General features: G+C 57.5%; 10 protein-coding genes across 10 annotated transcripts; 5 read left to right on the forward strand and 5 right to left on the reverse strand.

The window, feature by feature from the left end:
- Window positions 1–15: 15 nt before the first annotated feature.
- SCHCODRAFT_02718342 (uncharacterized protein) lies at window positions 16–1,051 on the reverse strand (the record flags this gene model as incomplete). The annotated part of the gene is made up of 2 exons (XM_050347074.1): window positions 16–91; window positions 342–1,051. 2 exons carry the CDS (start codon window positions 1,049–1,051, stop codon window positions 16–18), a joined length of 786 nt encoding a protein of 261 aa, XP_050197262.1.
- Window positions 1,052–1,690: 639 nt separating this feature from the next.
- SCHCODRAFT_02643862 (aldehyde dehydrogenase) lies at window positions 1,691–5,242 on the reverse strand. Its single transcript, XM_003026743.2, has 16 exons — window positions 5,018–5,242; window positions 4,787–4,950; window positions 4,554–4,649; window positions 4,304–4,400; window positions 4,052–4,143; window positions 3,861–3,943; window positions 3,725–3,804; window positions 3,430–3,599; window positions 3,080–3,304; window positions 2,864–2,938; window positions 2,747–2,802; window positions 2,621–2,680; window positions 2,523–2,561; window positions 2,378–2,450; window positions 2,281–2,320; window positions 1,691–2,189 (listed from the first exon to the last, which is right to left on the reverse strand). Exons 1-16 carry the CDS (start codon window positions 5,057–5,059, stop codon window positions 2,022–2,024), a joined length of 1,560 nt encoding a protein of 519 aa, XP_003026789.1. The 5' UTR covers window positions 5,060–5,242; the 3' UTR covers window positions 1,691–2,021.
- A 101-nt stretch (window positions 5,243–5,343) lies between these two features.
- On the reverse strand, window positions 5,344–7,137 carry SCHCODRAFT_02643865 (uncharacterized protein). Its single transcript, XM_003026744.2, has 6 exons — window positions 6,889–7,137; window positions 6,632–6,755; window positions 6,326–6,410; window positions 6,074–6,230; window positions 5,736–5,850; window positions 5,344–5,658 (listed from the first exon to the last, which is right to left on the reverse strand). The coding sequence occupies exons 1-6, from the start codon at window positions 6,959–6,961 to the stop codon at window positions 5,607–5,609; spliced, it is 606 nt and encodes a 201-aa protein (XP_003026790.1). The 5' UTR covers window positions 6,962–7,137; the 3' UTR covers window positions 5,344–5,606.
- Window positions 7,138–7,472: 335 nt separating this feature from the next.
- On the reverse strand, window positions 7,473–9,670 carry SCHCODRAFT_02643870 (calcium-dependent phosphotriesterase). The gene is made up of 7 exons (XM_050346362.1): window positions 9,040–9,670; window positions 8,567–8,802; window positions 8,496–8,501; window positions 8,288–8,434; window positions 8,179–8,238; window positions 7,950–8,108; window positions 7,473–7,821 (listed from the first exon to the last, which is right to left on the reverse strand). Exons 1-7 carry the CDS (start codon window positions 9,439–9,441, stop codon window positions 7,674–7,676), a joined length of 1,158 nt encoding a protein of 385 aa, XP_050197263.1. The 5' UTR covers window positions 9,442–9,670; the 3' UTR covers window positions 7,473–7,673.
- A 14-nt stretch (window positions 9,671–9,684) lies between these two features.
- On the forward strand, window positions 9,685–11,149 carry SCHCODRAFT_02119459 (uncharacterized protein). The gene is made up of 7 exons (XM_050341852.1): window positions 9,685–10,093; window positions 10,141–10,223; window positions 10,278–10,301; window positions 10,360–10,471; window positions 10,552–10,833; window positions 10,887–11,090; window positions 11,140–11,149. The coding sequence occupies exons 1-6, from the start codon at window positions 9,875–9,877 to the stop codon at window positions 10,971–10,973; spliced, it is 807 nt and encodes a 268-aa protein (XP_050197264.1). The 5' UTR covers window positions 9,685–9,874; the 3' UTR covers window positions 10,974–11,090; window positions 11,140–11,149.
- A 687-nt stretch (window positions 11,150–11,836) lies between these two features.
- Window positions 11,837–17,292, forward strand: SCHCODRAFT_01176478 (uncharacterized protein; the record flags this gene model as incomplete). The annotated part of the gene is made up of 4 exons (XM_003026649.2): window positions 11,837–12,045; window positions 16,521–16,731; window positions 16,789–16,868; window positions 16,920–17,292. The coding sequence occupies 4 exons, from the start codon at window positions 11,837–11,839 to the stop codon at window positions 17,290–17,292; spliced, it is 873 nt and encodes a 290-aa protein (XP_003026695.2).
- SCHCODRAFT_01256286 (uncharacterized protein) lies at window positions 17,262–18,187 on the forward strand. Its single transcript, XM_050341329.1, has 2 exons — window positions 17,262–17,374; window positions 17,428–18,187. Exon 2 carries the CDS (start codon window positions 17,455–17,457, stop codon window positions 17,998–18,000), a length of 546 nt encoding a protein of 181 aa, XP_050197265.1. The 5' UTR covers window positions 17,262–17,374; window positions 17,428–17,454; the 3' UTR covers window positions 18,001–18,187.
- On the forward strand, window positions 18,180–20,194 carry SCHCODRAFT_02643884 (Isochorismatase hydrolase). The gene is made up of 8 exons (XM_003026650.2): window positions 18,180–18,743; window positions 18,801–18,941; window positions 19,021–19,136; window positions 19,317–19,475; window positions 19,584–19,653; window positions 19,728–19,864; window positions 19,941–20,025; window positions 20,077–20,194. Exons 1-8 carry the CDS (start codon window positions 18,602–18,604, stop codon window positions 20,124–20,126), a joined length of 900 nt encoding a protein of 299 aa, XP_003026696.2. The 5' UTR covers window positions 18,180–18,601; the 3' UTR covers window positions 20,127–20,194.
- Window positions 20,195–20,439: 245 nt separating this feature from the next.
- SCHCODRAFT_02643891 (glycoside hydrolase family 95 protein) lies at window positions 20,440–24,543 on the forward strand. Its single transcript, XM_050346363.1, has 18 exons — window positions 20,440–20,584; window positions 20,635–20,975; window positions 21,046–21,128; window positions 21,179–21,290; window positions 21,342–21,380; window positions 21,432–21,567; window positions 21,629–22,323; window positions 22,435–22,520; window positions 22,575–22,658; window positions 22,712–22,766; window positions 22,824–22,840; window positions 22,898–22,975; window positions 23,033–23,141; window positions 23,195–23,290; window positions 23,347–23,412; window positions 23,469–23,755; window positions 23,807–24,450; window positions 24,503–24,543. The coding sequence occupies exons 2-17, from the start codon at window positions 20,807–20,809 to the stop codon at window positions 24,194–24,196; spliced, it is 2,502 nt and encodes an 833-aa protein (XP_050197266.1). The 5' UTR covers window positions 20,440–20,584; window positions 20,635–20,806; the 3' UTR covers window positions 24,197–24,450; window positions 24,503–24,543.
- Window positions 24,356–26,706, reverse strand: SCHCODRAFT_02753486 (FAD/NAD(P)-binding domain-containing protein; the record flags this gene model as incomplete). Its single annotated transcript, XM_003026746.2, has 7 exons — window positions 26,258–26,706; window positions 26,177–26,202; window positions 26,033–26,125; window positions 25,077–25,980; window positions 24,874–25,024; window positions 24,503–24,822; window positions 24,356–24,450 (listed from the first exon to the last, which is right to left on the reverse strand). The coding sequence occupies exons 1-7, from the start codon at window positions 26,589–26,591 to the stop codon at window positions 24,356–24,358; spliced, it is 1,923 nt and encodes a 640-aa protein (XP_003026792.1). The 5' UTR covers window positions 26,592–26,706.
- Between the last annotated feature and the right edge of the window lie 817 nt (window positions 26,707–27,523).

Raw genomic sequence — 27,523 nt, forward strand, 5'->3', positions numbered from 1 at the left:
GATAAAGCGTGCGCCCTAACACGAGACAACACCACCTCGGCCAGTTGACCTCCGATGGTTCATTCCCTTCACGAAACAAAGCGCATGCCTCCTCGCTGCAGAGCATCATGGATGGACACGACTTCGCGTACACATGTAGGTCAACCGTAGTCAACGCCGGGAAGGAACGTTCCTGCGTGGCCCTCATGATCCACATGAAGTCTTGAACGAATGATAGCTCACGTCGGAAGTTGTCCCAAGGGCGACGAACCTCGAATCGAACAGATAGTAGACGCGCCATCGCGGGCACGGGGTAAAAGGCTGAAAAGGCTTCAGAGTGCGTCAGAAATAATCAAGGACACTCACTGTACATCTCTACTGAGGTTAGAACGTCGACGTCGAGAACGCGAAGGCTGGACGCGAAAAGGGGCAGAATGCGTCGCAGTGTCTCCCACGAACAAAAGGCCGGTACGCGAAGGACCTCTATAGGAGGAACCGCCCGGAACGTCCCAAGAAATGCGCCGAGGTCACAGGCAAACCCGTCGGCGAAGATAAGTTCGCGCAACGCAGGAAAGTGCGCCCAAAAAGTCGATGTACTGATCGCGAAGGGCGCGTGAAAAATCAACTCCAGCGTCTGCAGCATAGGCGCAACTGGGGACAGCACGACGTCGAGTTCGTGTGAGGTACGAGGGCCTCCGTAAAGCGCTAATGCGACGAGTGATGGGAAGGAGGACATGGCGTCGCGGAGCGTAGAAGGCGAAAAGGCGCCTGTACTGAACGGGGAGACACTCCACCGAAGACTTGTCACGTTGGAAAAGGGGGGAAGGTGTACAGGGGGATAAATCACATGAAGTCGACGGAGCCACGATGATTGGAATTGACCTTGGGCAAGCGCTCGCGAAAGCGACACCATAGACGCTGCGGACGCGACGGATATGCTCGCGAAGAACAACGGCTTCGCCTCACGGGATAGCGCCGTCGTCGTCCGCAGAAGAACTGCGAGGGTAGGCCTGTCGCTCTTGTGAACGACGAGATAGAGGATTTCAAGTGGGATGCGCGGGCAGACGGTCATGGTGCGCAACAGACAGTTGTGCCCCTATAAAGAATTCGTTGTGGATAGTTTCAAAAACTAAGCCATGTCTTACCTGATCGACGACATGAGACTGACGACTGGCTACTTGGTGAAAGGGTGACGGCGCATGTTGTGGAGGAAGCAATAGCAATAGCCACGGAGACGGGGTGCCGATTAATTCAATGCTCGATCTTTGAGAGGAAGGAATCTTCAATAGGGACAGACGTATCCAAAGGTGGATCACGTCGGATGAGACCAGTGGACGTCCACTACACATGTCTTGAGATCGCGTCGGGTGTCGGTGTAATTGGAGGGCCAAAGCTGCCGAGTGTTTCGGCATTTGCCGAAAGCACGCGACCATAGAGCGCGTGCGTGATTACATCGTCCTTGGCCGGCAGCAGCGACGTACGCAGAGGCTTGTGGTTCACAGGCATTGCAGACAGAGGCGATGGTATAGGTCCTGGTGTTCTATCTCTGCCCTTGGTGCCGAGCCCACAATATCGCTCATACTCACGTAGACGAGGGTCGGGTTGTTCCGGCCGAGCAGTTCGGCACGGGAAAATGTCGGATAAGTGACGCAGGAGCGGGACATTCCTAACTCACCGCATGCCGCGCGCAGCGTTGGCCCTCTAAAAACTAGTGGCAGGATGCTAGCCAGCGTAGAGCAGACCCAGATTCATATTTTGACCATAGCAAAATTCGAAGAAATGCGCGGACAGCGGAGCGAAAACAGCGATGACGAGGCGAAACTACCGTTTGGCCCGTGAACGGGCCCCCCTTTGACTCACGTGATAGCACATTGCTCGCTCCGCCTCTCCCCTCCCTCGCAAGCTCGGGGGGTCCCCTAAGGCGTTCGCGAGCAATCATGTCCTTCGCGCCGACCGACAACACGTTAACTTCTCCTGGGCCCTGTCCTTGCCTGTCCGCTATCATACCATCTTTCCGTCATGAGTCTGCACCACAGGGCCAGTCAGTTCCTCGCCCTCTTCACCGCCGCGGCGGCGGCCGTGACCGCCAGTAACACCACGGCCCACTTGCGCCAGCCGCCCTCCGACGCACCATCAAGCCTCGGCGGCCCCTTGGGCTTCGCGGGCAGCCCGTCCTTCATCATGCGGAGCATCGCGCGCAGCTTGGCGTCCTGAGAATGAGGGCAATTGGTCAGCAAGTCGGATGCGGACGAGTGAGGACGAAGGAAGGTAGGCGGGGAAGAGAAGGCAAGTAGTACGCACCGTGTACGGCGGGAACCGCCACCAGAGGATCTTGTCGATGCTGAGAGGAAAGCTGGTCAGCCTGCTGGACGAGACGGCGATAGAAGACGCCACTCACAATGCCGGACTGTCCATCTCGGTGCGTACGTGCGTGAACGCGTCGAAGCCGTACTTCCCCCTGTGGTACCCGTCTGCAGACACGTCTCGTCAGCGCACCATTCGCATAGTATGGACCATAGGCCAGCAAGACCTGCACTACTCACATCCACTGGCACCTGTCCCGCCGAAGGGGAGGCCGGGGGCTATGTAGAACGGGTCGCTCAGTGAAGGCTGACAGAGACCGCTGCCACAGTCCACTCACCTCCCAACTGAATCACGACCTCGTTAAACGCCATCGTGCCGCTGATCGTCTCGTTGCGGACTATGAGTGGGGATCGTTCGTCAATTCCCCCCTTTGCGAACAAGTTGGAGGAGATCGCCGACTCACCCTTGTCCTTCACCTTTTTGTCATTCGCGAAAACGTACAGCGCGAGCGGGCGGTCGCTGCGGAGTGAGATCAGTATATTGACTACGCAGTATGTCAGGGAGAAACTCGGCCACTCACCCTCCGTTGATAAACTTGATCGCCTCATCAACATGCTCGACCTCCAAGATAGGCAAAACGGGGCCGAAGATTTCTCTGCGAGGTAGGGTCAGTAAGACACCATGGCCTCACGCAAATTATCTCTCAACGGGGAGGCCAGGTCTCGGCGCCTACTGCGCCTCACAGAAGTACAGTATGACGAACAGAAGAAGTTCCAAAGAGCAAACAGACACTCACTCTCCCATCAATGCATCCTCCTTCTCGACGCCTTCCACCACCGTCAGGCCGACGAAATTCTCCTTCTCGTCCCTCTCACCCCCCGCGATGACCTTCCCACGCGTCTTCTCGAGCATGCCCGAGATGCGGGCATAGGCGCGCGAGTGGATGAGATGGGAAAAGGTGGTGGGGGCGAGGCCCGATTTGGACGAAGGATCACCACTGGCGGCGGTGAAGGCGGCGTAGCTGGGCGAGGTGGTCAGCTCAAGTCCAGCTTCAGGGAGTGAACTGTGCTAGAGAGCATAGCCAGCGTGCTATCAACGGGACGAGCACCCTCTCCCAGTCGAACCCAACTTCGTCAACAAACTCACCTCTTCCGCACCTCCTGCAGGAACCTATCCTTGATCCCCTTCACCACGAGCACGTAGTCCGGCGACACGCACGTCTGTCCCGCGTTCACGAAGCGGCCGAGCAGCACGCGGCGCGCGGCGAGCGCGGGGTCCGCGGACGCGTCGACAATGACAGGCGATTTGCCGCCAAGCTGGGAGGAGGGGTCAGTCGTGATGTCCTGCGGTAATGTTTGGTGGGCTTTGAGGGACAGGGTGATGGGTCGAGAATTTCTTCATGAAGAGACATATTCAGAGGCGTTGGTGAGAGAAGACACACCTCAAGCGTAACCGGCGTGAGGTGCTTCGCAGCCGCGGACGCGACGATCCGGCCAACAGCGCCGCTGCCAGTGTAGGAGACTATAAGAGGTAAGAGCATACACGGACTTTCACTCGCTACCCACCCCTCTACTCACTATGATCCCACTGGAGCTCCAGCAACCGCGTCGTCTCCGGCACCGCGCCGTTCACGACGCGCACCAGGTCCGGGTCGAGATATCTGGGGAGGCGTGAGCTTTGCATCCCTTGGAATCGGAGGCCATGCCATCCGTCCCCGTGAGGACGGAGAAGCATGGACTGGACGAAAGTCATGATCGAAAAATCGTACTTCGGCAACAGCTCCGTCCACAGCGCGCTCGTCGCCGCCGCGCTCTCGGACGGCTTGAGGCAGACCGCGCAGCCCGCGGCGAGGGCGCCGATCTGGGAGGGGAGGTATTAGCCAAGCTAGTCGGGAATGTGGAAAGAAGGAGTGCAGAAAGAAAAGGGCAGAATGGGACGGAAGGGACGGGTGAAGAGAAGAAACGGGTGAAGAGAAGGGACGGGGCAGACGAAGGACCGAGTAGGAAGCTCTCCCACTCACCAAAGGCTCTACCACGAGCCACACCGGATAGTTGAACGGCGTGATGACGAGGACGACGCCCTTGGGGACCTTGTGCGCGCGGGGCCGCATGGCGAACCTGGATTCTCGCCAGTCAGCCCTTCCCACAAGCGTGGCGGAATCTATCGCTTCTATCATATGTGACGCGAAGGAAGCAGCGGGGGAGCGAGTAGCGTGCGTGAAGGGTCAAGGGGTTGGAAGGGTCAAGGATTTGGACGCGAACGTCACGAACCAGTTGAAGTTGAACGGCGACGTTTCCGGCTTCGCCCAGGACGAGAGGCTCTTGACCGCGGCCGTGATATCGGTGAGCGCGCCGGTGATCTCGTAGCTGAAGGGGACGGGGGGGGGGGGTAGGGGACAAGGCAGAGTAGGAGGGAGCGAGGCAGAGTAGGAGGGGACAAGGAAGAGTAGGAGGAAAGGCCCGTTAGCATCCATCACAACCCTGCTGAACCTCGCGCCACCCACAACTCGGTCTCGAAGACAGGGCGGCCCATATCCGCGTGAATGGCCTCCACGAACCGCGCGCGGTTCTCCTTCAGCAGATGCCCGAGCTGAAGGAGTTGGTACTTGCGGTAGGCAAGGGATTTGCTCTTGCCGGTCTGGAAGCCTGCATGGAGGGAGGTGCGGATCTGGGGGAGGCCGCATTGACAACGTCAGCGTATACATAGTTATGGTGCGACAGACTAGCGCACGCACCTTGTCGATCTCATCCAGGGGAGTGTATTTCAGCTCAACCATGATTAGCGTTGTCCGCCTGCGCTGGTATCGGTCGCGTATGTATTCGGGCCAACAGGTAGCGAGTGGAGAGGGAATGAGGGCTTCCCAGTTCGAGTTCAGTCACACCAGGTGAGAGTAGAAGACAAGCTTGGGACCGGGCGCGTGAGAGGGGCCGATGGGTAAGAAGTAGTTACGAGACAAGCATACTTCTGCAGGGTTCCCCACAACGCGCCGCCCCGGAATCTCAGACGCGTGGCACGTGAATAATCAAATCGGCCATACTCAGTTCCTCAACCTATCTAGCGTACTACATAATCCATGGTCATACGCCAATGGTCTATCATTACTTGCCTACGTAACATGACCACCTCAAGATCTCTAAGCAGGCCTAAATCTCCGTTCGAGCACCCTCGGGGATCCGTGCAATAGATTTCTCTACAGAATCAACAAGCACCGTGTGCGTCTGTCTCGTCCTATGTAGGATCTTCCCCTCACGACCATCTTCGCCTCACCAAAGAACAGATTTTCTGCATCGCATGGGCGAAAGTTCTGTGATCCGGTCCCCGCCTCAAGCGGTCTTTCCCTCCGCAGTCTTCCCTTTCTGCGCGGCAAGCAGTCGTCTGGAGCACTCGTTAGCAATGCGACAACGACAATCGAGTGGAAAGGACGAAGGGCCGACACGACGACCAACACTCACTGCCTCGCGGCCAGAATCATCTGCGCCTTCCTCTCCCTTAGGCTCGCCTCGCGCTTCTCCGCCGACTCCTCCCATGGCGCCTTCCCGCCGGGGTCTGCAGTGGTCGGGGCGGGGTCTGCAATTCGGTGGTCAGTGTTTCGATCGACCTTGTGCAAGGGACATCGCTATGAAAGGGGAGGTCGAGCACGCGAAGGAGCAGCGGGAAGGAGGGGAACGGGCGTGAAGGAGGGGAACGGGCGTGAAGGAGGGGAACAAGCGTGAAGAAGGGGAACAGGCATGCAGGAGGGGATCAGGAGGCCGTGAAGACAATTATCGCCACTCGTCTACCACAGACTCACCACTCGCCGCATCCCTCTTCAACCGTTCCTCCAGATGATAGCGCGCGATCAGGTTCTTCGGCGCCGCGCGCGCGGTCGTGGTGGATGCTGCAGTCGTCGAGGAAGGTGCGGCGGGTTGATCCTGCCGCGGGTAGAGGGTGTAGTAGGCTTGTGGGGGCTGGGAGGGGAAGGCTCAGTTTATGTGTGTGGCCGAGAGAGAGGCATGAAAAACGGAAGGGAAGGGAAGAGCGGTGGATGGATGCTAGCACGCACCGGATCGAGGAAACCGCGCTCGAGGATCTTGTTCGTGGTGAGCTGGACGGAGCCCGTGCGGAGGAGGTCGAAGCGGACGTTGTCTCTGGGGTGGAGTCAGATTGCGGAAGCTTGGATGGGAGGAGAAGAGAATGGGCGACGAGGGAAGTATGTGTGAAGAGGGAAGGACGGGCGAAGCGGGGAGGATGGGCGAAGCAGGTTGGTTTCAGGGCCCAACGAAGGGCTGGTGCCGCGGCTCCGGGGCGAGGAACGACGGCAAATGGAGGGAAGGACAGTTGCGGTGGAGAAGAGAGATGGAGTACGCACGGTGGCATGTCAGGGAACATGGCGAGGACCTGGTCGACCATCCCCTGCGTCACGTTCTTTGGCCTGAAGCCGAGGACTGCTTGCGGGGAGGGGGCGCCGCCAGAGGCTGTAGGCGCGTCGCCTCCTATGAGATGTGATTGGTATTATGGGTGTCCGGCGTCGTAGGAGGCATGCGTCCAAATGCATGGGGTGATGAGTACGATGCATGTCAAGCTAGGTCAATGACTATCACACGCGCTATGCAGCCCAGCACGCACCCGGACTCGTCGCCCATCTAAAGATAACGACAATGACCGCAAATGCGACCAAAACGTTCACGACTTCGCCCATGCTTCTCGTGTGTTTTGAAGACGCGCTCCGGGGTAGCTTCTGCGTGCCAATGCCGTGTCGATAGCGAGGGCTATCCGATACGGTTTTGCGTACTATTCAACGCGATTCGCCCCTCGTGAGGGCCTAAGCTTTCTCTGATGCCCAGCGAGCAAGAGACGATGAAAGCACGAGAAGAGAACAATGGCCACGCCTTGATCACCGACCACGCCACCTTCTGCCGCCTTCGGGGACCTCCACGCGCCCGGCAAACCGGCCCGGAGAGCCGGGGTAAGTCCTGCATGATTGGCTCTACCCAGGCTCTAAGGCCGCTGAGTACTGAGCAAGCACCCAGAGCTCTAGCATGCATATGTAAAGAACACTGATCATATTGCTGCTGAATTTATTGCAAGGCGCACAGAATTTGGCGTGATTGAAGGACTTTGTGGGTCCATCCCCGGGAAATGCCGAGCCTGCGGCACTTGCCGAGAAACACTTTTGCACAAAGCATGTTCCCAGGTTAGCGCTCCGGGGATGGGTGCCACATATTGTTCTCGTCTTACGTTGATTTCTTTGCTCGCTATACCACCGTACTGATTCTGCTGCTATTCAACATCCACGCGTTCTACCCCTTCCGTCTACCTTTCCGCCTGCCATTGACTCCATCAGGCCCCCATTCTCGACAATCTCAGGCTCCCCATTCCTTCTCGACGACTTCAAGCGTCCTTTGCCCGACCTACTCTTTCAGCGGATATTCCACCACCCCCGCCCGCGCCGCGATCTTTGCGTAGTACACCTTCTGCTCGGCGAGGATAACGAGCCGTCCGTCGCCCGCGAAGGCCATGTTGGCGGACGTCGTGCCAAGGAAGAATTTGCCTAGGAGCCTGGGTGGCAAGGTAATTAGAATCATAAGAAGTGAGGGAACATGAGCGAGAAGCGAGGCAATATAAATGAAAAGTATTGAGCGCCAATATGACCACATAAGCGAAACAGTCGAGCAAATCGCACTCACGTCCCATCCTGATCCCACACCTGCGTCCCATCGCCGCACCCGGCGTACACGTTCCCGTCCGCGTCGACCTGGATGCCGTCCGCGATGCCCGCGTCGGTGTACGCGAAGACACGCCTGTTGGTGAGCGCGTGCGTCCGGGGATGGACGTCATAGGCGTAGCTTTTTAAGTCGGCTCAGATTCGAGAACACCAGAGGGAACTGAGATGGACGGAAGCCCAAAGCAACTCACATCGTAGCCGGCAGCGTCGAGTTGGTGCCCCATATCCCGCCGCCCGCGCCGGTGTCGGTGCTTCGTCCCTGCGTTGGTTCAGTGTCCTTGGTGTACGCACAGCACTCACACATAGGCAGTCTCCCCGTCCGGCGTCAGCGCGATCCCGTTGCAGCGCACGAAGCCGTCGGCGATGACGCGCACGCTGCCCGTCGCGGGGTCGAGCACGTACACCTGGTTTGGCATCTGCGGCTCGGGGCGGAAGCCGGTGAGGAAGCTGAATAGTCGCGAACGTGCCCTTCAGCGAAGATCGGGTATGAGCGACCAATCATGCGTACCCATATCTGGTTTAAAAATTCGATGTGAGTTACAAGGACGAACTCCAAGCAAGAAACGGGGCCGCACTCACGTAACATCCGTAAACAAGATCTTCCCCGTCTTCGGGTGCACCTTCACATCGTTCAACGAGTTGAATTGCCGACCGAAGAAGTTGTCCAGGATAACGGTCGTATTGTACGGCGATGCGGGGTTCACCCTGACGAGCGACGGCGGGAGCTCGCCTCGGCCCGACGTGGCGAGGAGGATGTCACCGAAGTAGAGGCCGGTGCCGCCATTGGTGTTCTGAAGGGTTTCGGGGATGGGGAGCTTCGAGGAGGGAGGTCAGCTCAGGTAAGTAGGAGAAAAGGCATGCGAGCTAGGGCGCCAAACAAGGTCTCCGGCACGGTCACGTCCAATCACGTGGGGGTTCGACTTCGCCAGCAGTCTGTGGAGAGGCGCTCACACGGGCTATAGCACCCGCCGGCCCAGAGGACACCTCAACGCCGGTCTCATTCGAGTTTTCTGCGCTCGATTCCTGCGACGCCGCCCAAGCCTGTAACTCACATCAACGATCTCCGCATCCGCGATCCCGGCGCCCGCTGCACGCTCGACGTCCTGCATGCTGATCTTGCTAACGCGGTTGTTCCGCGGCCAGCCGTCCTCGTCCTCGCCCTCCTCACCCGCCGCGCTCGCGAAGAACACCTCGTCCGTCGCGGCAATCCACACCGGCGCCTCGTGCGCGAGGGCCTTGGGCACTCCTGCCTCCGTCGTCAGATTGGATTCGGCGACCAGGGCAAGGAGAGGAGAGTCCCCGAGGATATCGTAGAACGCGTCGTCGAAGACCTGGATGCACGGCGGCGTCGCGTTGGTGGGGTTGAAGAAGGGGGTGGAGAAGGCATCGGGGCGGAAGGTCGCGTTGGGGCCGAGGACGGCGTAGGTGAGGGGATCGATGACTTGGAGGGACATGGTGGGGGAGAAAGACGTCGGTCCTGGGTAGGCGGGCGGCCCGGAGAAAGAAGATGTATCGTGGATGGCACTGCCGAGCGATGATCATGCGGTCGACTCGAGCGGTGCCAAGTTTTTCAATGGGGAACGCCACTGGGCGGAAGAATTGGCGGACACCGAAGGAAGAAAGGTATACGAAGGAATGCTATACCCATCATCCTGCTGAAAGTCATGTAGAAGAGATTTACGAGTAGAACCCCGACCACGCGCTAGAGACGTGACGGTTACAGTTGAAGTTGGGGCGTGGGAATTAGTCCCTTTCCCACTCCCATCACATTCTCGCACGCCGGCGATCAAAAGACGAGCTCATTGTATCTTCCTACTGTCACATTCATCCGGCCCATACGCAGCCACATCTGCTCTTGCTTCCCACTCTCACTCGGTCGTCGACGCGATGGCGCCTGGGAGTTTCATTAAGTACTCCGCCACGATCGTCTACGAGCATGAGCGGGCGAAGGAACTGTTCGCATTGGACAAGTCCGAGTTGCGGAACGAAATCTGCAAGAGTTTCGACAAACTGAGGCTACCACACCCGTCATGGCATAATCTATGCGATCCAGAACCAGAAAAGGACAGAATCAAGATGTACTTCTACACCGAAAGCGAGAACACGGTTGGTACCCTTTGTTCTCACAAAGGGCCCGCTCAGCGTTTCCACAGACCCTTTCCATGATGGTGACGCGAGCATTTGAGACGGAATACGATACACCGCAATTCATTACTTTACGAGAGATCTTCAAAATGTGAGTGGGGCGCGATCTCAGAGGTATTGCCCTTCTTAACTGGTCGGATCGCAGACGCGAGATGCGCGTGCGCCAAAGGTGAATTCCATCATATTCACAGGTGGATCCTCGGCCATGACCGACCAGTGTCTCGAAGGACTATCTCAGAATCTGAGCTGCCTCAAAAGGACCGGTCCAGAATGACGGCAAAGACGGCGAGCACGGCTCCACCACCGAAGTTCAAGAAGCCGACTGCGCCCAAAGACCATGTGCGTGGGATGCCAGGAGACTTTTGCGTTTCTGCTCCATTCGTGCGATCCGCACAAACTAATTCACGACACGGCTCCAGAATGACCGTCCACCCGAGAACAGGCCGCTCAAGGTAGAACCCGGTCCTCATTCTCTCCCGCGTGACGGAGGGCGCAGCTTCGTCAAGTACGTTGTCACGGTCGTCTTCGATCGAGAAAAAGCCGCGCAGCTGCCCAACAAGCGCGCCTCCGACCTGCATGGCGAGCTCTGCAAGGCGTTCGAGCTCTTAAGGCTCCCATATCCATCCGGGCAGAATATGGAGCAACCCAACGTTCGCCGGGGCAGCATCACGGTATGGTGGTACACGCAAAGCAAGTACACGGTGCGTCTTTCTGGCCGTCGACTCTGGCGCGCGTTGCTGAGAGCGAGGGCAAGATACTTGGAAGACAGGTTCATAACGCGCTCATCAAGTTCTACAAATTACCGGAAAACAGAGAGATACGGAAGTCGTGGGGGATGTAAGTGTTTGTCGATCGTACGCTGACCAAACTGTGCCACGTCTTCCACGTCCCATCGCTCTGACTATGTCGCCGCGTTCTCTGACATTTCTTGCAGAGAAGACATGCTCGTGGACGAAGAGTAAGCGGGTTCCTCCCCCACGCTAGCCTTCGTTGATCACCTTGCGTAGAGAAGTGTCGGAATACGAGCTGCCCAGGAGTGATTTTAACAGGCTGGTCAACAAATCCAAGGCATCTGCACCACAGCGGACGGATTACCATGGTGAACCTTCTGGCTCGGGATCCGGACTGAGGTCTTCCTACGGCAATGACGACTTGCGAAATCCAGCCACTCCACGCCGTCAATCCCAGGGAAGCTTATATGCAGAGGTGGGTTCCTTCGTCTCTGTCTACCTTCGTAATGCCTTGCTCCATCTTGCCGCGGTACTCACGATAACCGTAGCACATGCCCACCGCATCCGACGTCGACCCCTTCCTCGACAATATCTACTACAAACTCAATCTTCTCCGCAAAGACCCGCGCATGGTCCGCGTCGAAGGGTACTCCACACTCACCATCCGCGGCACGCGCGTTTTCGAGGACACCTACGCCTTCTTCGAGCGCTACTCCGACGACGACCTCAAGAAATACCTCCGCATCACCTTCGATGGCAAGAGCGGCAGCTGGGCATTCGGGTGAGCGTCCGACCCTTTGCTTCATTCCCCACAATATCCGTCTTCGATTCAACCCGTTCCCCTCTTTGCCTTGATCTCAATTGACCCAGCTGACACTCACCCAGCCAATGGCTCACATCGATTTCCCGCGACCTCGTGCGCGCAGACTGTGGGCCCTTTGCGCCAGCCTCGCCGGGAAATGCCATCCTCGAGATGAACCCCCACCTCTCGAGCTCGCTGCGCCCTTCCCTCGACATCGCCCGCTTCGCCGGGCGGTGCGTGGGGATCCTCATCATGTACAAGCGCGTCTTGGACGCCGCGCTCGCGCCGGCGTTCTTCAAGACGCTGATGGGGAGAAGGCCGGGCCTGGAGGATCTGGAGGCGGTGGATGCGGAGCTGTATCGCGCGTTGCGGTGGATGTTGTGAGTTTCTTGTTGTATTTAGATGACCCGCGTGGACGCAGAAAGAGAGCAGGGCGCAGAGTGAGGAGGGCGCGGAGAGAGTAGGCGCGGAGAGGTTATGTTGCTGACTGCATGCTCACAGAGAGAACGACATCACGGGCGTCTTGTTCGAGACCTTCGCGGTCCGGGAAGAGACGCGGGGCACGATGCGCACAGTCGAGTTGTGCTCGGGCGGGGAGCGCATCGCGGTGACGGAGGCAAACAAGGAAGCGTATGTCGACGCGCGCGTGCAGCATCGGCTCTTCGGGCGCGTCATGGGGGAAGTGATGGCATTTCGGGACGGACTGACTGGGGTGGGTGCCTTCTCTCCGGACCGAACCTCATCCTGGCGTGCTGGAGAGAATGTCGTTCGGGTGTATCGAACGAAATGTTGCTGAATCGATCCCTACAGTTCGTTCCTACGGATCTCCTCCAACGCTTCTCCGACGACGAACTGAGCGTGGTCTTCTGCGGGAAGTCGACTGTGAACATGTGCGTGTATCTTCCTCTCGTTGTCCCCTTCCCCTACCTTACAGATCATCTTCCGCCACTGACGTGCCCTTTCACAGAACCACCTGGGAGCAAAAGACCGAGTACATCGGCTACTCCCCAACCGACCACGTCATCGGCTGGTTTTGGGACGTCGTCCGCGGGCTCAGCGAGGCGCAGCAAGCGAAGCTGTTGTTCTTCGTGACTGGCAGCCCACGCGTGCAGGTAGGAGGCTTCGAGCGCAGTCGGTATAGCACGGGCCCGGAGATGTTCATCGTTGAGCGGGCGGAGGTGCCGGGCGGGATCGCGGACGGGTTGCAAGGCGGTCATGCTTGGCCCTTGCCGAGCAGTCATGCATGTGCGAGCACCCTGCATCTGCCCCCATATCCGGATCGCGCGACGCTGGAGAGGAAGTTGGTGTATGCTATCGAGTGAGTGTGCGCGTTGGTTGTGGGTACGCTCCGGCACTGACCATATCGCTCTCCAGGGAGTCACAAGAGGCGCTAAAGCCAGGTGCTGCACCGCCACTGCCGGGGCCTCAGAGTCTATCGGCATGGGAGGCGCATGGGCATTCGGCGGTGGTAAGCGACTGGATGCTTCCTGACACATGTTTATTTACGCCTCTGCAGTCGCAAGCGGATATCCGGCGCGAGCTGATGGACAGGCTATTGAGCGACGCTGCTCAGAAGGCTATCCAGGGCGTCTTGGTCGGTGTGAATAGCGCTGCTCCGTCCGCTCCCAGCAAAGCCGGCACTCAGGTTCAAGCGCCGACCGTCGACGATCGAAGAATCCGGGCGCTCGATGTGGGGTCGTCGTCCTCGGATGCTATGCTCGTGGACGAACACGTCCCCGCGACGGTCATCGGCAAACGTCCGCGCTATGATTCGATGGGGAACGTGGTCGAGCCGACTCTCAAGCGGATGCGCGTAGGTGATAACTTGACGCTCGATGCGAAGGCCACTATGGACGTGCTGGAAGAGGAGCTATCGGAGACGAAGGCCCACCTCGAGGACCTCCGTGCGCGCGAGACCTCGCTTTTCATGCAGCTTACTGCCGCTACCTTGCCGTCATCTCCACCCACACGAAGTCCTTCGCCACGGGCGTCGGATACATTATGGAAGGGAGAAAGCATACAAAGTCCGCGGCAGAAAGTCATGGAGGCGCTGCATGAGCAGGAACAGCAACTATGCTTGGAACGTGCAGCGCGTCTTGCGGCGGAACAGAGTTTGGCGGATGTGCGACGTGAGATACAGTCACCACACGTAGTTTATATGCTCATGGGGGCTTTGGAATGCATGACATAATCAAAAGCAACAGTGGTCCTGGGAATCTCCAGATTGCTCTGTTATAGCGGCGACGGGGTCGTGCGCAAGTCAAGCGCGTGTGCAGATGAAGTGGAACCGTGAGAGCTGGAACCCCTGTCTTGATTGTCGCACATTCCCACGCCGGCAATCAAAGCCGAGCGCTCTCATTCATTCGCTCAATCATTCAACTTCTTCCTGAGAACCGGTCCACAACTCTGATGCACAATGGCCGCCGAAAATGGCGACGCTTACATCAAGTATACAGCTACGCTCGTCTACGAGCATGCAAGAGCGCAGGAACTGTTCAACCTGGACCCCGCCGATATGAGGTACCAGATTTGCAAGAGCTTCGACAAGCTGCGACTCCCGCATCCCTCGGTGCACAATTTGGGTACTCCCGATACTTCCAAAGACAGTATTGAGTTGTGCTGGTACACGGAAGGCAGCAACACGGTATGCCGGCACCTTCTTCACCCTCATTGCGGGTTGACGCTAGCGGTGACTGGTAGATGACCTCGAGCATGGTCGAGAACGCCTTCAACATGCTTTACGAAACCGCTGAATATGTCAAGCTGCGGCGCAATCTTGGAATGTATGTACTTATGAGATCTACTCAGCTGTACTCCAACCTCATTGCTGCCATAGACGCGAAATGCGGGTGCATCATGGGTGAGATAGGAGGCCCCTGTTGACCGACACGCCTAATCATCACTCGAGGGAGGTTTCCGAGTCGCAGCTCCCTAAGAAGGACCGCTCGAGGCTGAAGACCAAAGTGGCAGGGGGCGCTCAGCTGGCGTCACCCCAGGTCAAGGTCAAGCCTTCCAAGATCGGGAGCTCCAGCCGCGATATCAAGCAAGAACAGGTTAGTGCACAACAACGGTGTAATGCCGCATCAGTCAATTCAAAAACACTCTTCACTAACCAAACCCCCAGACACCTTCACAACTGCCGCCAACACGCCTTCCAGTGCGGCCCCTCGCCGGCCCAACGCGGTCTCTCGCCCTCCCGGCGCGGCCGCCCATCTTGCCCATCGAGAAAAGAGGGTGCCTGAGATACACGGCGACGATCTTCTACGAGCGCGATAGGGCCACACGCCTCGCGCAGAAAAGCGCCTTCGACAACTACGCCGACCTCTGCCGCGACCTCGATGCCCTGCAGCTCCCACACCCTATATTGAGAGATGTGCAGATGACCGATATTGACGGGGGCAGCGTCACTTTTTGCTGGTATACCCAGGACGCTTACTCGGTAAGAACCAGTTTTTCGCTTCAACGACAGTCCGCCCGCTTGGACGGAAGACCTCCCGCTTAGACTGAAGTCCACTGGCGTGTCGGTTCACTCATAGTCTTGACAGGAGCTCGCCCTAGCGATCAACACTGCATTTCATACAGTATACCACAGCGCAAAGTCGGTTGATCTCAGGAAATTGCTAGGCATGTGAGTATCCTCGCATTTGGCATCTAATATATATCCGGTTCATGTTTTCATTGTTGCGCAAATACCCGATCCTCCTTTTGCGCTTACCCCGACCCTGTCTTGAGCTTACCCGTTCGCATAGATACGAGATGCGCGTCTGCCCCCAGTGAGTCAATTGACACCCTATTCATGGTATGCTTCTTGACTGAACTTCCTGCTTAGTTTTGCCAATGATAACGAGGTACCACTCTATCAGAATTTGGCTGGCGCCCACAAAGAATCACCGCCAGCCGCCTCGCTGCCTGCTCGCCCAGCGGTCGACATCGCCTATGGGCCAGCGTCAGTGTCGAAGACCCGTACAGAAGTCCGTAGTCTTGGCATGAAGGAGCATGTGCAGAGCCTTAATTGTGTTGCACGCCAGGCGTCCGTGCCCGACCGTGCTGCAGCCTCGATCGCATCCGGTCGTAACGACCAACCTCTGCCTGAGCGCAATACAACGCCAGCCGCACCCGACCGCAACGAAGCCCTGTCCGTCACACAGCGCAAAATCGCGGCCATGCGCGCCGACTCGCGCATGCACACCTCGCGCGGCGACTGCTACATCTCCCTGCGCCTGTCGCACATCCTGCACGATACATACGGGATCTTCCAGCGGTTCTCTAACGAAGAGCTCAGGAGATACATCCATGTCGAGCTCGACGGGAGTGGGGGGCATGCGAAGTTCGGGTGAGTCTGCTGTTTCAAATTGTAGACTGTTTGCTGGTCATTGCACGACCCTTGACCATTGCAGGCTACCACATACTGATGAAATCGGCAGGTACTGGCTGCACGAGCTCCAGCGCGGCATTGTGCGCCCAGAGCTCGGTGTCTTTGCGCGCGCTTCGCCCGGGAATGCGACACTGGAACTCGCGCCGGTGGGCGACTCGCCTGACGCGAACAGCCTGTCCGGAGCGGCGGGAGGTTCGTCAGACGCGGAGTCCTCGTCTCAGCCTGGAGCGCATCTGCATCTGGACTACATACGATTCGCAGGGCGTTGCGCCGGCCTTATCGTCTTCTACAAACGGCTGCTCGACGCGCCCCTCCCGCCCGTCTTCTTCAAGCTGCTGGTCAAGCGGCCGCCGGAGTTACTGGATTTGAAGGCAGTGGATGTCGAGCTGTATCGGTCTTTGTGCTGGGTGCTGTGAGTTGACTGCCGTCGCCCGAATAGTTGCACGCGACACTGACTCATTGATGACCTTGCCTGCATAGCGAGAACAACATCACGGACGTACTTTTCGAGACGTTCAGTATCGAGGAGGAGACTTCTACTGGGCTGCGCGTGGTCGAGCTCATTCCTGGCGGCGCGCAGATCCCAGTCACGGAAGCCAACAAGAAAGAGTATGTCGACGCGCGCGTAGGACATCGATTGATCGGTCGCGTCCGACAGGAGCTGGACGCCTTTAGAGACGGATTCACGGGAGTACGCACACCCTGCTCGTGGGTTAAACATGCAAGTCTGACGTACCATCTCTCAAAGTTCGTCCCTATCGATCTCCTTCGGCGGTTTACCGAAGGCGAACTCGCCGTGCTGAGCTGCGGGCTGCCGGAAATCACGATGTGTGTCGCGCACCTTGCCTCCCCGTCGCGGGTCTGACGCTGACCAAACAGCTCCGGGTGGCAGCGGAGGACGCAGATTCGCGGCTACGCGCCCGACGATTCCGTTGTTGCCTGGTTCTGGGACTGCGTCCGGGGCTGGGACGTCACGCGCCTGGAGAAGCTGCTGTTTTTTGTAACTGGGAAAACTCGTGTGCCCTTGGGAAGCCCGCACGAGAGGTCTCGTTTGCCTCGGGCTCCCGATGTGTTCATCATAGAGCGCGGTGGTGATCCGGGATCGCTGCCGACAAGTCACGCGTGCTCCAGTACGTTATACTTGCCGCCGTATCCGAGCCGTAGGGTGCTAGAGAAGAAGCTATTGTACGCTATCGAGTGCGTGCTTCATCATTTACGGTCAATGCGCATGTGCATGCTGATTAGCTCCTAGGGAGTCGCAAGAGGTCTTCGAGGAGTCGGCGGCGGTCGCGACCCATGATGGGGCTTCAGCAAACCCAATCCAGAGACCCAAGGTGTGAAGATGTATCTCCAACATGAGCGACTTCATGTCTGACAGCTTATGTAGCTCACAGGCGATATCAAGCAGGAGCTAATGAACAGGCTGCTGAGTGATGCGGCCCACAAAACAGGCGTCGCTGGGCAGCATGAGGAACAGCTTCATCGAGACCCCAAGGAATCGACTAACAAATACCCCGGCCGGAAGCGTGCGCGCACGAAGTCCTCGGATGGCCGTCCTCGCAAGCGCCTGCGTCCGGATGAGAGCGCTGAACCCGATGCTCACGCTCTGAGGGAAATACTCGAGGAGGAGCTGGCAGAGATCAAGAATCATCTAGACGAGCTTCGAGCGCACGAAACGTCGTTGTTCATGCAGCTCACCACCGGCACCTTGCCCGCATCAGCGCAGACGCAACAAGCGGCGCCTTCGTCCTCACCGCCTTTGCCATGCTCGCAGGAGAGGAGCACGATACCGCGCTCTCCCAACGAAAAAGCGACCTTGGATCTCGCCGCTCGAGAGCGCGAGCTGTGCCTCGAACGCGCCGTGCGACTGGCAACAAAACAGACCTTGGAGGACGTGCAGCGAGAGATCAAGTCTCCACACGTACTTTACATGCTCATGGGAGCATTAGAGTGTCTCTGATACTTCAACACCTACTTACTCACATTGGCTCCTCGACTGTACACTGTAAGCTTTTTTCTCGTATTTTCGCAGTTGCCAGAAGTTCAACTCTCAGCCACGTGACAAGTCTCGCACCGGAAGTTGCCGAAAGGTCACGGAACCGAATTAGTTCCTTTTTTTCGTTCATTCTTTGCCCTTAACCATGATCATCTCTTTCTCTCTCTCTCTCTCATGTAGTCATTCTTCGCATTGACCGTCCTCAAACCCGGATTTTGGCTTCATTCGAGTACTCTATGTCTGGATCCTCGTGAGCGATAAGGCCTCCCAGAAGATTTTGAGCTCTTTTTCATGGTTGAGAAACCCCTTGCCGAGCCTCGATGGATGGGCTGCTCCCGAGTGACACCTGGACCGATCCCTGGCGCGCCGCGTACCGGTCAGGTCGGATAGCAGCCCGCCGCTGATAGCGGCATTCGGTTTCCCGCGCTGGGCCTCGTGTGATAGCGGCGGCTTCAAGTGTATATAAAGCGGGCGGCGGTTTGTTCAGGTTGTTGGCGACTTTGTCGACGACGGTCGCCTTCGACACCCGACTTCCTGACGAACGGTATCGTCTGATATAGCCAGCATGTTCGCATCCCAGTTGCTTCTCGCGTCTGTCGTGGCGGCGGCCTCGTTCTTTGACGCTCGTGATGTTGTTGAGGCGGTGGTGCCAGTGGTTGGCGCGGAGACCAACGGGACGGAGGCGAAGTTTGGGGATGAGTACTACAGTGCGGCAATGGCTTCCATCGTCCATCGACCCCGTGCCGATTGACCTCTACTGTCAGACTACTGGCTCTACGACGCCGACACGACCTCCTTCGACCTCACGCGCGGTAATTCAACTAATGCGAAGACGCTCAAGGCCGGGAAGAAGACGATCACCGTGAACCCGGAGAAGAGCGCGCTTATCGTTGTGGACATGCAGAGTACGCATCTGAAGTTGGGGGCGCTACGCATCTGAAGTTGGCGCGCCCCCATTTCGATTCCTAACTCGGATCTTGCCAGACTTCTTCCTCAACCCCGCCTACACCGACTTCCCCGCCGGCCTGGCTGCCGTCCAGCCGACGATTGACTCCGTCAAGGCCTTTCGCGCTGCGGGTGCGAAGGTCATTTGGTGTCAGGTGCGTCCTGTCTCTTCGCGGTCGTCTGTCTCTTCGCGGTCGTCTACCTCTTCACGGCTGTCTCTTCGCGTGCTACAGACCGCTTCTGCGCGTGTCGCAAACCACTTCTTTGCGCATTGCAAACTGCTTCTGCGCGTGTTTTACCTTGCAGTTGGTCAATGCTTAATCTCAACCGTATAGTGGGGCCTAACGGAGTACGATTTGAAATTCATCCCGCCGTCGTACAAGTTCAGCTTCGCTACGGACAAGGACCCCGAGCAGAGCTTCGGGTCCGAGATGGGCGAGTACAATGGCACGGACTGGGGCCGGAAGTTGGTCCCGAAGGAGTATAACGCGCTGGTGAGTGGTTCTTCGCTTTCTTGCAGGTGACTGCGAGGTGATCAGCCACGGCGCTCGACCGCGACGCTTTCGTGCGCTTGATCGTAGCTCCTGACTCATCAACACTAGCCCTACGATCCACTTTGGGAGTTGGCACAGGAGGGAATCGAAGCTGGGACGGATCTGTACTTCAATAAGAGTAAGTCCCAAGTCCACGTGCTTCCTCGCTTCACCTCTCACCGAATTGGACGACTGACGTCTACCTCATCTCAGACCGCCAAAGCTGCCTCTGGGGCGCGCAGACGCCTACCGGGCAGTACCTCGAGGAGAACATGATCTCAACCCTGTTCATCTCGGGCGTGAACATCGACCAATGTGTATATGGGACGTTCAACGATGCGTACTACAAGGTGAGTGTGGTTCCTTTTCTTGAACAACTCATCGCTGCGGTCATGCCCTTGCTCACCTGGATAATCACTCGCATAGGGATGGGATCCCATCATCGTCCAGGACGCCTCGGCGACTTCCAGCCCGCAGTACGCCTACGACATGGTGATGTACAATGTTGACAGTACGTCAAGCTGCAAATTCGCGTGTTTTATTGACTGACTCCATTCATCAGAGCACGGCTTCGCCGTAAACTCGACGGACATCGTCAAGGGGATGGCTTAATGAGAACCTCACGATGTAGAGTAGATGAATGGCATGCCTCTCACGCAATCGACCGTCGTGCGAACGTCCTTCTCTGACCGCTTCAGTCTCCGCTTTTCCAGCTTCCGCATAGTACTGTGCCCTCCTTTGGGTACTTTCTCCTCCTTTGGGTACTTTCCCCTCCTTTGGGCACTTTCCCCTCCCTTGCAATTCTGAACGCCCTGGCTATGTCTCGGCGAGCGTAACGCTCCGCCGCGTGACATGACATGACATGTGGCCCGGGAGGCTGCTGCGGGCCGGCCCCTCTGTTAAGCTCCCCTCCGCACCGTTACCCACCGTCCACGGCGTGCTCTCTCCCTCCATTCGGCACCTGCCCGCGTATGGTCAAGCACTCCCAGCACTCATCCGCGTCCGCTCTCAGTCACCTGCACCGTTCCACCTGTTTCGAAGCCCACCTTTCAGGCCCGGACCTCGCCGACGTGCGTTTCTCGGTCAGGTGGTAACAGGGCGCTCCTTACGTTCGCAGAAGCCCGCCTATCTTGCCGTCTATAAAAGCGGATGCGCCCTTCGGCGCGGGCGGCGTTTTGCCGTCCAATAGCCCCTTTGATCTTAGTGGTCTCTCCAGCCTTAGTGGTCTCTCCAACCTTGGTGACCTCACTGAGCGTATAGGCCTTACACGACGTCTAGGCGAGTTCGTCGCAATGTGGACTCGACGCGCGCTGTTGTACATCGCGCAGACTCTGGCGGCGACGCAGAGTATTCGTGCCGCCCCGAATGGCTTTCCGGAATCTGGAAATGGGCTGTGGTATGATGCGCCTGGCGTGTTCTGGGGCAGGGATTTCCTCCCGGTTGGGAATGGATATTTGGCAGGTTCGTTTCATCAGTGCCTTTTGCTTCTTGATTAGGCCATCCTTGAGCACTGATTGACGCCTTTATATAGCTATGACGCCGGGTGGCACGACCGTGGAGACGACGCAGCTCAACTTGGAGTCACTGTGGTCTGGCGGCCCCTTTCAGAACTCGGTAAGCTGCCCTCGTTCGTATTCCGATAAAAGGTACCGACACGTACGAAGTCATACAATGGCGGCAACAAGCTACCTTCAGACCGGGAGGCGACGAAGGCGGCTATGGAGAATGTACGAAGCGAGATATTCGCGAGTACATCTGGGACTGTCGCGTCCGATGGTACGTACAGCGGAATTTCTCGTGACTTGTCATCGCTTACATGAATCGCAGGTCTAAATGCCTTCATGGTGGACCAACAAGCCAATTATGGTAACGCGCTCACTTTCCTCCCGATCCCTAGGGATATTGATGCCTTTATAGGTGCCTATGCTGGCGCTGGCTACCTTTTTACGACCTTGAACAACACAGGCGAAGTCAGTGGCTATGCGCGTTGGCTCGACCTCGACCAAGCCGTCGCACAAGCTACATGGACTCAAGGCGACGTACAGCTCAATAGGTCAGTACTGTAGTTCGTGCGACCTTTACGTTCCTCTGAAATAGAGTCGCGACCCTCACAGGACGACATTCTGCTCGCACCCCGCCCAAGCATGCGTGCAACAAACCTCATCCTCCGTGCCGCAAAATCTCACCTACGCGTACTCCGTCGCTCCCGAGACCGACCTGCCTCCGCCGAACGTGACCTGCCTTGACGACACCACGCTTCAAGTTCGTGGCTATGCGGGCACCCCCGGCATGCTCTACGAGATCCTCTTCCGCGTCCTGCCTTCCGCGCAGTCCACCGTCTCCTGCTCGCCCGCGGATCCCTACGACATGAGTGTCGCGACTGTCAATGCGACGCTCTCGGCGTCTGGGCCGGAGCTCGCTGTCATCTGGGTCGGCGATACTGAGTACTCGATGGATGCTGGTGATGAGGCGCACGATTTCTCCTTCCGCGGCGACGATCCGCACGACGTGCTCCTCTCGCGTATATCCTCGCTGCAAGACACGAGCGTCAGCGATCTACTCGCAGCCCATCTAGACGACGTCGCATCCACCCTCAATTCATTCTCGCTTAACCTTGGGCAGACTGCTCAACCGGACCAGACCACTGGCGCGCTGTTAGACGCCTATCAGACGGATGCGGGTAATCCGTACTTGGAGTGGTTGTTGTTCAACTTCGGGAGATACCTGTTGTGGAGTAGCGCGAGGGGCACCTTGCCGGCGAACCTCCAGGGAAAGTGGGCACAGAGCTACGCGAGCGCGTGGAGTGCAGGTTAGTCCTCCGTCGATGTGCGTCAACTGCAATGAGAGACTTACCTCCCTTACAGATTATCGTGCGTGCCATTCACCTTCGCTTGGCTGCTAGCGCTCATGAAATCACCAGATGCCAATATAAACATCCAGATGAACCTATGGTGCGCGGAGCTGTCGGGGCTGGACGTCTCCCAGTCGATGTTCGACTACATGGAGGTTCGCTTCCTCCGTCCAGAAGTACATTGGAGTGATGATTGACGCATTGCGTAGAAAACCTGGGTCCCCCGTGGTACGCAGACGGCGCAGAACTTGTACAACATAAACGAGGGATGGACGACGCACAACGAGATGAACGTAGGTTATCTCGCTGCGCATCGAGGCGTTCACGATGATGGAGCTCGTCGCAGATATTCGGCCATACGGGCATGAAGCTCGGCGACCCGCAGTGGGCGAATTACCCAGGTACGATGTTGCAGTCTGATACGTTTTCTGCGGCTCGCTGACACCCCCTTCGTGCAGAGGCCAACGCTTGGATGGTCTGGTCAATTATCGATCCGACTGTCGTCCATCCATACTGACCCTCGAACGCCCAGATGCTTCACGTCTGGGACCACTTCGACTACACGAACGACGTTGACTGGTGGAAGGCGCAGGGATACCCCTTGCTCAAGGTACGCACTTACTCCGAACAAGTCCCTGTGATCTAAATATCGATGTATCCCATCCAGGGCGTTGCCCAATTCCATCTTCACAAGCTCATCGAAGATCAACGCTTCAATGACACCTCGTTGGTCGTTGCGCCCTGCAACTCACCAGAGCAGAAGCCGGTTACGCTAGGTAGGTGCATGTTCAGCAACAGGGATTAAGAATATACTCACAACGGCCGTTAGGCTGCGCGCACGCACAACAGCTCATATGGCAGCTGTTCAATGCGGTTGACAAGGGCTTCGAGGCGTCAGGAGATAGTGACACTGACTTCCTGACCAGTACGTGGGGTCCACTTCGCGCGCAGACTATGTTAATGATCCTGATTCCCTTTCAGCAATTCGGACTGCTCGCGACAAGATGGACAAGGGGATCCATATAGGATCCTGGGGTCAGCTTCAAGGTGCGAAGAGAGAATTCTCTTACTCTGCTCTGACGAAACTCACAACGCCGCTATAGAGTGGAAAGTCGACATGGACGATCCGGACGACACCCATCGCCATCTCTCGCACCTCATTGGGCTGTATCCGGGCTATGCTCTGAGCTCGTACAACGAGAGCCTGCAGACGAACCCATCCTCTAACGCGTCGTACACGAAGGAGCAGGTACTGAACGCTACCACCATCAGCCTCACCCACCGCGGCAACGGCACCGGCCCCGACGGCGACGCCGGTTGGGAGAAGATGTGGCGCGCGGCGGCGTGGGCACAGCTAGGGGATGCGAGCCAGTTCTATCACGAGTTGACGGTGAGCAAAATTATGGAGCAAGTGATGCCCGTGCTGACTATGCATGCGCAGTACGCCATCGCTACCAACTTCGCCGAGAACCTCTTCAGCGTCTACAACCCCGGCGAGGACGACCCCATCTTCCAGATCGACGCCAATCTGGGACATCCCGCCGCAGTCCTGAACGCACTCATTCAAGCTCCCGATACAGCGTCGTATGAGGAGGCGCTGGTCGTAACGCTGCTGCCTGCTCTACCCCAGCAATGGGCGGCCAGTGGGTCCATCAAGGGCGCGCGCTTGCGTAGCGGTTTATCAGTAGACTTCTTGTGGACCAATGGGAAACTCGACGGCGCGACTTTCAGGGCATCAGATCATGCAAGGCCCAGGGATGTTCGTGTGGTGGCCGACGGGCAGGTAGTCAAGGAGTTCACGACAGAACCGGGATTGGTAGTGCATATCTGAACATTTACGGCCTGTTTAGGAGCGAAATTTACAGAGGATGTAAGACTGTAAACAAAAGAGAAATGTAGAGTTACGCATGCATCGTCGTCTGGGGACCGTTCTTTGTCAGACTCAGCAAGTTCAAAATCATCACCATCCTGGGACTCTTTGCCGCTGTTCCTATGGCCATGGAATAACTGGCCCCGGTGGTTGATTGGACCGTCGTGCGAGCTTTCTCGCTAAGTCTTGGGCAAAGCCGCACATTGTCAAAGTCGCTGAAGAACGAATCGTCAATGAATTGAACCCAGCATAAGCCAAAATGCTCACGGTTCCATGACCCCGATGTAGGGAAGAGGGCACCACCCGTGACATAGACATTATCGCAGTTGCGCGGACGGTACAAGCTGTCGACGGAGGCATGCGGGTCGCCGTCGAGGTTGTCGCTCATGTAGAGCGTCGAAGTCTCGTGCACGAGTCCCGGAACGCGCACTGATTTTGCGGGGGGACGCTCCTTCCTCCATCCTGCGCCGCTTTGACCAGGCGTGGAGGACTGCCCGTTCTCGATGGGGCCTTTGTCCTCGTACGCATCGTGCCAATATTCGACATCGCCTTCATGACCCCCTGCCATGACTGCGATTGCCTCATACCTAGTGGGAAATTGAGTGCGCGAAGTATGAGGAGAGATGGATGACACCCACGTCGCCTCCTCCATAACCCTTGTACAAGACTCGGTCCTCGTGTTGGGGAGGACCTGCAGGCGGACATTTGTCGTCACGTCTGAGATCGACGGGTTATGCTGCATCCACGAAGACGCATTCGTTTCGTCTAGTTCGCCGAGCGTCGCGCACACTGAAGACATATAGGGTCAGTGGTTATTACACAAATGGACAAGGGACTATACCAAGAAGGATATGTTTCTCCGAATCAGCAAGTTGCTCAGCCGTAGCTGCCGCCGCATAGTCGGGGCACAGCCGCGCCGCATCCTCCGCATCCCTACCATCGGGGTAGGGAGAGTGGATCGCGGTGATCTGGACATGGTACTGCAGCCCCGTCGTAGCATCCTCCCCGGCTAGGTAGTGTGCCGCAATCTCCAGATGCTCCAGGTGATCGATGTTGCCCAGCAGGGACATAGGGAATCGCGCTGTGATGTGCGATATATAGTGCCCCGACACACGCGAGCCCGCGCGGTCCTTGAGACGGTCGCCGATGGAGTTCATAAGGATCGTCGTGTTGGGGAAGGCGCCAGCGGCAAGGATGATGTTCGTGGCGCGCTCCGGGAAGCACAGAGCGCCGCGCGAGGTTTGCAGCACGATCGGCCGGTTGAACTTGTCCTGCGGGTCGAGCTCGAAGCGCTCTACGACAACGTCCGTCGCGATCATGAGCGGGCTGCCCTCGCCCTTCTCGGCGAGCTTGCGCTGGCGCTCGTAGATGGCGAGCAGCGGCCCGGGGGTGGAGAACTTATCGAAGGTGATACTGTTGGCCATAGCGCGCTTGCGTCCGACGGCGAGTCGTGCATGCTCCGTCATGATCGCAGTTGGAATGTCGCGGAGTCCATCGTCGAGGCGGCTCTGTATCTCGCGCTGAAGTGCCTGGCCAAAGCACGGGTCGTTGATGCGGTTGGCGGACTCGACATGGAGGAGGTCTTCGCAGCGCTTCCAAAAGCCAGGAGCGTCCACTGTGTCCTTCATGGACTGAGGGAAATCGCGCATGAGGTCGATCCCCTTGTCCTTGTGGACGGGACGAGGGCACCAAGCAGACCAAAAGGTGCTGCGACCCCCGAAGAAGGGACACGAACCATGCACGAACTATTGTGATAGATGAATAGGCAGGTTGGCACAGATCTCGACGTCGATTCACCTTCGCTGGGCTCTTTACAGTCTCCGTGGTGAGCTGCCAAGGGTACGTCTCAGAAGGTCCTCCAAGCACGAGCTTGAACGGTAAGGGCAAGTTCTGGGAGGATATCAATCAACAATACCGAGTTCTCGGCTGGGCGACACATACCTGGAAGTGCTCCGGGAGCCAGAAGCCTACGAAGGGTCTGCATCAACGTACAGTAACTAGGCCAAAAGAGAAAAATCGCACCTCCGCGCTCGAGAATGAGGATCTTGCGATTAGGGTCCCTTTTGAGCGCCTCGTCGACGTACGCAAGAGCGCACATGCCGCTGCCGACGACGATATCGTGGAATTGGCCATGGTCGAGGATGTTGGCCCACGTCGGGTCCTCGACGAAGTAGTGCGCGGCAGTGGCCTGAGCAGCTGTTGGCGACTGCGGCCCCGGGCGCGGGTAGCCAAACTGATTGTTAGGGCCATTGCGAGCGTCGGGTTCGGGGGCTTCGCCTGGGCGACAGTAGAAGGAATCATGGGTGGGCCCTGGTATCTTGAGGTAGTCGTCGAGCTGCCATCGAGGGTTCGACATGGTGCAGAAGGAGCGGGGCACGGAAAGCAAGTACGCGGGTGAGGGCAGAGCCACTGACGGAGTCTGCTGAGAACGAACGGGCGAGGGAAGAAGGGTTATTATGCTCTCCCGCCGTATAGCTTAGACCGCCGCCTGGGTGCTGCGAGGTTGACGATACATGGTTTGAGAAGCGCTATTTAGGACGTGAGGTTCAACCCAGCAGACCTGCGGCGCTCAACGAGGCTGCGGCTCCGTATGTCGAAGCAAGCGCGGGATGGGTGAATGTCAAAAAACGTTAATAGATGAGCACTGATAAGTTTGGGACGCGCACTGATCAGTTCGCGACGTGCAAACCTTGTACACAGGAAACAGGAACCTGTCCTTATCCCAAGCTATCAGACGACTTGCTAAGTTCTTTCATCGATGAGGAGCCGTTCTGACATGCCTTTGCTCGAGATACGAAGCGCCCCGTGGGAGGGACTTAGCGTCAGCTGGTAAGCGCCGAACCAAACGTCACGACAAGGAGAAAAAAGTCGACAATACTGGAAGCGTCGCGGGCAAGAGCTTCCAGGGCGAAGGAGAATCACTTGCGTGAAGTCAGTTCAGCGGGCCAGCCGTCATTGTGACGCCCCCATTCGAAAAGCCTGGCTACAATCAGGGTTAGTTTAGCTAGAAGCCACATCCACGATGCGGTACATACCGAATATACTGACGATAATCCAAAGGATGAGCGACGATTGATCGAAGACTAGACGCAGCGCCTCTCATCGATGGATGCTTTCGTACTTTGCTGGGAGTTGTAGCTTGCAAGGACGGGCACGTTGCAGTTATTTCGACCTTCGAACCTTGTAAGGTAATAACGCGAACCCTTGGCGAGTTCTTCCAAGCATGAGCGAGCAATCGGACAACTTGACTTGGCCTCTCATCGATCGTGGAGCTTCCGGGCTTCCTGG

This window comes from Schizophyllum commune (genome assembly GCF_000143185.2).
Source record: "Schizophyllum commune H4-8 unplaced genomic scaffold SCHCOscaffold_15, whole genome shotgun sequence".
Lineage (NCBI taxonomy): Eukaryota > Fungi > Basidiomycota > Agaricomycetes > Agaricales > Schizophyllaceae > Schizophyllum > Schizophyllum commune.

Coding starts and splice junctions, on each gene's coding strand:
- SCHCODRAFT_02643862 (XM_003026743.2), bottom strand. CDS start 5,059: ATGGTTGAGCTGAAATACACTCCCCTGGATGAGATCGACAAG. Junction 2,939..3,079: donor GAGGATGCATTGATGGGAGA/GTGAGTGTCTGT, acceptor CCTACCTCGCAG/AGAAATCTTCGGCCCCGTTT. Junction 2,190..2,280: donor GGCGGTTCCCGCCGTACACG/GTGCGTACTACT, acceptor CCTCATTCTCAG/GACGCCAAGCTGCGCGCGAT.
- SCHCODRAFT_02643865 (XM_003026744.2), bottom strand. CDS start 6,961: ATGGGCGAAGTCGTGAACGTTTTGGTCGCATTTGCGGTCATTGTCGTT. Junction 6,756..6,888: donor TAGATGGGCGACGAGTCCGG/GTGCGTGCTGGG, acceptor CACATCTCATAG/GAGGCGACGCGCCTACAGCC. Junction 5,659..5,735: donor ATGATTCTGGCCGCGAGGCA/GTGAGTGTTGGT, acceptor CGAGTGCTCCAG/ACGACTGCTTGCCGCGCAGA.
- SCHCODRAFT_02643870 (XM_050346362.1), bottom strand. CDS start 9,441: ATGTCCCTCCAAGTCATCGATCCCCTCACCTACGCCGTCCTCGGCCCC. Junction 8,803..9,039: donor CGGATGCGGAGATCGTTGAT/GTGAGTTACAGG, acceptor CCCTCCTCGAAG/CTCCCCATCCCCGAAACCCT. Junction 8,239..8,287: donor GACGGGGAGACTGCCTATGT/GTGAGTGCTGTG, acceptor GCAGGGACGAAG/CACCGACACCGGCGCGGGCG.
- SCHCODRAFT_02119459 (XM_050341852.1), top strand. CDS start 9,875: ATGGCGCCTGGGAGTTTCATTAAGTACTCCGCCACGATCGTCTACGAG. Junction 10,302..10,359: donor GAGATGCGCGTGCGCCAAAG/GTGAATTCCATC, acceptor AGTGTCTCGAAG/GACTATCTCAGAATCTGAGC. Junction 10,834..10,886: donor ACACGCAAAGCAAGTACACG/GTGCGTCTTTCT, acceptor AGCGAGGGCAAG/ATACTTGGAAGACAGGTTCA.
- SCHCODRAFT_01256286 (XM_050341329.1), top strand. CDS start 17,455: ATGAACAGGCTGCTGAGTGATGCGGCCCACAAAACAGGCGTCGCTGGG.
- SCHCODRAFT_02643884 (XM_003026650.2), top strand. CDS start 18,602: ATGTTCGCATCCCAGTTGCTTCTCGCGTCTGTCGTGGCGGCGGCCTCG. Junction 18,942..19,020: donor TATCGTTGTGGACATGCAGA/GTACGCATCTGA, acceptor GGATCTTGCCAG/ACTTCTTCCTCAACCCCGCC. Junction 19,137..19,316: donor CGAAGGTCATTTGGTGTCAG/GTGCGTCCTGTC, acceptor TCAACCGTATAG/TGGGGCCTAACGGAGTACGA.
- SCHCODRAFT_02643891 (XM_050346363.1), top strand. CDS start 20,807: ATGTGGACTCGACGCGCGCTGTTGTACATCGCGCAGACTCTGGCGGCG. Junction 21,381..21,431: donor GGACCAACAAGCCAATTATG/GTAACGCGCTCA, acceptor ATGCCTTTATAG/GTGCCTATGCTGGCGCTGGC. Junction 23,756..23,806: donor AGTTCTATCACGAGTTGACG/GTGAGCAAAATT, acceptor ATGCATGCGCAG/TACGCCATCGCTACCAACTT.